Genomic DNA, 4,579 nt, shown 5'->3' with positions numbered 1-4,579 from the left:
CTATGAAAATCCCTTCCTCTAAATGGAGACATTAGGGAGTAAAAACCTCAAATCAAATATCTGAGAATAACTCTAGAAAGCAAGCCTTTGGGATTACTGCTAAAAACGCAACAGAGGCCTTGATGGTGTGCAGAAGTCTGGTTGGTAAGACTTGAGAATGTAACCCAAAAATACTGCAATGGATGTATATATATGCATCGGGTTCAAAACGTCTTTCGACGTTGTCCGATGCCTAATTTCCACGTCAGACCATCACTGCATTGATCTTCAGTAAGGTTTCTTTCACTCATCGCTCTCACTATTCCTTCCTTCCAGGTCTTCCTCGGTCTTCCTCTTTTCCTTCGTCCTGATGCTATCCACTCCATAGTTCTTTTAGGTATTCTCGTGCTAGGCATTCTCTGGATGTGTCCGTACCAAATCAGCTGTCTTCTTTCAATGTCCGTGGTCAGAGATCCTTCCACACCCATTCGGAGCTTCACTTCTTCATTTCTTACTCGGTCTCTACGAGATATTCCCAAGAATCTCCTGAAAACGTCCATTTCCACTGCCTCCAGTTTTCTTCTATTTCTTTCTGTTATTCTCCACGTTTCGGCTCCATAGAGCAGGTTGCTCTTAATAAGCGTTTCATATATAGTGAACTTCCGCTTATTATTACCTTATGATTAAGAGACCAATAATAACTTATAGGACAATAGTCTGGTATTCCAAAGCAATTCAGAGCCGCACGAGGAGAGTCCAAGATACAATTCAAGGGTTAGCCTGTGTTTGTATACTGATACAAACACAACAAACACAGGTTAACCCTCGAATTCTCCTCGGGATATGAGAACGTACTCAACTAGTGCATTGGAGATCACCACAGACCTCTTCATCTTGTAATAAATAGATTAGCTCATAAGGCCATTCTAAGATTATCCAAGGAAGGTACCTGCAATGAGGGAAGTAGGAATCAGAGAGCCTGGTCCCCCTGACCAATTACCATAAGTGAACCTTTGCAGTGACGATATTGGAAAAGAGAATCCACAATCCATGCTAAAAAAAAATTAATGGTTAAATGGTTCACAGATGGTCCTAAACCACGTCGGATTCTGTCGCTGTATTATTTGGGGCTTACAACAAAACATCACTAGCTGCTGTCCAAGTGTTTTTCAGGTAGCGATACTTGCAATTGGAATTGAAAGTTGTGTGGAAATGAATCTAGTGAGAAACTATCAGAAATGAGATATATCGATACATTCTGACAAGGACATTCAATGAAATAGGCAAGTTGAGTCTGTGTTTCAGGTCATTCAAAAATCAAAATAAATGAAGAGGTCAACACCCTTGCCAGAAGAGGAGAGTTTCAGGAGAAAAAAAACCGAAAGAAAAACACTGGCGGAATCTTCCTGGGTTGAATCATTCCAAAAAGTTTCTTTGAAATTTTGACACTGCGAGATCTAAGAAGTATTGAGATCTTAGCAAGAATATGCTACATTTCCTCACTGGATTCCTTACAGGTAAAAGGCTTCTAGTGATGTAAAACCTTGCCAACACTACCCAACTCATTAATTCTTTGGACAAAATACTTGTAGAAGTGAGTAAATTACCTCGTTGAAGTCATCTTAGAATACTGGAGTTCATTTGAACTCTGGAACTAAAGGGCTAGCTGTAGACAACGACAAGTGATGGTGAGAGAAGCCATGATGATGGCACAATGGACCAAAATGTTGCGATGCAATGTAAATCCTTTAAATCTATATCTAATCTAATCAAAATAAGCTAGTAGTGAAATTACAACTGATGATGTTTTAAAAGCACTGCTTCCTCTTTAATTTCAACTTAGAGTCAAGAGAAATGAGGCTAATTAAATTTATTGAAACACGAGATATTAGGAAGGATGCGTAAATTTTAAGAGTCGCACAAGTGCTTCAGTGCTTAGATGTATTTCCCAACCACAGAGAGAACATGTCTTTGTTCTTTTATTAAATTAATATGGGTGTATCCATTGCATCTGAATTTATATGTTGGAATAAATTGGATTTGATTTGATTTGATTTGACCTACTCAATAAAGAATACTTTGAAAGAGTGTTATCTTCTTGAAAGAAATAAACTGATTATCAAGGAAGCCAGCCAACATTATAACATATCCCTGAGGATAATGGAGAAAGATCAATTCCATGAAACAAAAAAAAAGTGGCTCGATAATGGGAATATATTCAATAGTAGATTGAAGACTAAGTCTGGGGTACCTATTTCAAGCCAAATCACATCAATAGAAACCTCACAACGATTAAAAATCGACCTCGAAAGAGATAAACAGGATGTATATATTTTTGCGGATTCATGTTATATAACACAATAATCGAATAACAAAAAATATCTCATTGTGTAAAATTTTGCAACAATCAACTAGAGGAGCTACGCTCAAAAGCCAATAATTACGTTAATTATACTTATATACAAAACAACAAAACAAGCGTATCGACCACTCTCATTCATTAAACGAACAAATATGTACATAATGAAATCAATTCACATCTCTTGATTGCTTGAGTTCAATAAATGAGTCTCCGGAATCAAAACAGAGGCCAACCTATTCAGGTCGGTTAAACCGAAAACCAAAGCTGGCTTGTGTATTCTGCGACCCATTCACGAGGTTTATTAAACATTGCGATATTTTTCCATTTCGGGTTCAGCTGGCCGGTGCTAATTTTTCATTCTCGCTCCTGAGGTTAACCCGAACCTATTTCCTGCTGGTACTCATAACTATTTCATTTCACCGCAGTATCGCTTTCGGTGGACAGAACCGAACTCAGATTAACCTCATTGGTTTTTGTTTATTATCAGGTATATGGGGCTCAGGTGGAATGCGAACTGATGATTTATTGTACCTATATTTTCTAATGTTTTATTTGTTTGATGATCTTCGGAGGTTATATCCGGAGTGCTTGCTAAATACTCGAATATTTTGCCGATTGCATGAAGGGAAAATATTCAAGAATTTGGAAGCACGAAGGGTATATGAAGGACTATTTCCCTCAAAAAACTGTCAACCAATCGTATTAACGCATATATTATGATACAAATCTCTCAGCAACGAACCATTTTTTTTAATATCATTGCAGTGTGAAAATATCCGGGTATCTGCAAGTGTGCTTTATGTGAATATTTTTGTGACGTTTAAAACCATCGATAAATTTCCGTATATTATTTCTGCCCTACCATTGAACTCGATATTAAATTTTTTTTTGGAAATAATCCTTCACATATCCCTCGTGCTTGCCAAATTATTGAATATTTTTCCGACAGCACGAAGTGTAGTCGAGAAAATTTTCCATACCTATTCCGCGGTCCCATAATTGACGATCTCTGATCAGCCGAATTTCGATCTCACCTGAAATCTTTTTTGTCCAAAATTTTCCATACCTACTTCTATTTCTTCATGGGAATATTGTATCATTTTATTAATTGATTCGACTATATAGATTACGAAAATGCTTGTAGTTGGGCGATCAGTACATTATTTTAGAAATTATAGGCGAAAATCTGAAATTTTCAAAGAAAAAATTAATAATATTCTTGGAGCTGCCACTTCTTCTGGACGTTGGCTATGCACTTGAAAGCTCACTATGTTTTAGAGCGTCAAGTTTGAAAAACGCTTTATTTCAGTAGTCGGTGACGAATAATTCAGGAGATATAACGATTTTCAAAAGGAAATCCAATTTTTTCCCAAATTTCGAGTTCAAATTTCCTCGAAACCGGGAGCTTTACGAAGAATCGGTGAGCGATGCCATAATTGACGATCTCTGATTAGCCGAATTTTGATCCCACCTGAAAAATTTGTTGTCCAAAAATTTCCGTAAAATTTTCCATACCTAACCCTTTGAAAATTGACTATTTGCCGAAAAATATTTCAATCAATTTTAATTGTAGGTAATACAAGACGAATAATTATTAATTTTTGTTGATTAAGTCTGGCATCCCGAATGTTTTCGATAGTTTAAAACGTCACAAAAATATTCACATACCTAAAGCACACGTGCAAATACCCGGATATTTTCAAGCTGCATTTGATATTCAAAAATATTTGTTCGTTGCTAAGCGATTTGTATCATACGCGTTAATATGATTGGTTGAAATTTTTTGAGAGGAACAGTCATCAGAACTGCCAAATAGTTAGAATTTGGGTAGTTTCTGTGTAGGCCTTGCTACCTTTGGTACCACACTGTTGATAGTTTGCCAACTAGAGGGTTTTTCAATAATATTTTAATATTATAAGGAACGAGTATGTTTCAAGAGGATAAAATAAGTGTTTATTCAATTATGCAGAGCAAGTTATTCCATCAGTCGAATGGCCGCCACGGCTATGGTGGCAGTACCGTATCCTTTCCATGACCAATTCGTATATTTTCGGCTGTATTATCTCGATAACTTCAGGAATTCCAATTTCAAGGTCAGGTCATGAATCGATCTAGGAGGGAGTTGGCTCAGACCTTATCTTTCACATGATCCCAACGAAGTCCAAAGGTGTTAAATCAAAAAAAAATTGCGCCACCTCTTCGAAAAATAACACAGAGAAAGAACGTCGTCTATATCAA

The 4,579-nt window shown here is 36.8% G+C and overlaps 1 protein-coding gene across 1 annotated transcript; it reads right to left on the bottom strand.

Annotated features, from left to right (window-relative positions):
* Positions 1-203: 203 nt before the first annotated feature.
* On the bottom strand, positions 204-1,600 carry LOC123674568. Its single transcript, XM_045609480.1, has 3 exons — positions 1,587-1,600; positions 929-1,032; positions 204-655 (listed from the first exon to the last, which is right to left on the bottom strand). The coding sequence occupies exons 1-3, from the start codon at positions 1,598-1,600 to the stop codon at positions 204-206; spliced, it is 570 nt and encodes a 189-aa protein (XP_045465436.1).
* Positions 1,601-4,579: the final 2,979 nt, after the last annotated feature.

The sequence above is a fragment of the Harmonia axyridis genome, chromosome 3 (genome assembly GCF_914767665.1).
Source record: "Harmonia axyridis chromosome 3, icHarAxyr1.1, whole genome shotgun sequence".
NCBI classification, from domain to species: Eukaryota; Metazoa; Arthropoda; class Insecta; order Coleoptera; family Coccinellidae; genus Harmonia; species Harmonia axyridis.
Note: the sequence above shows the minus strand (reverse complement) of the source record. Positions and strands in the feature narration are given on the sequence as shown.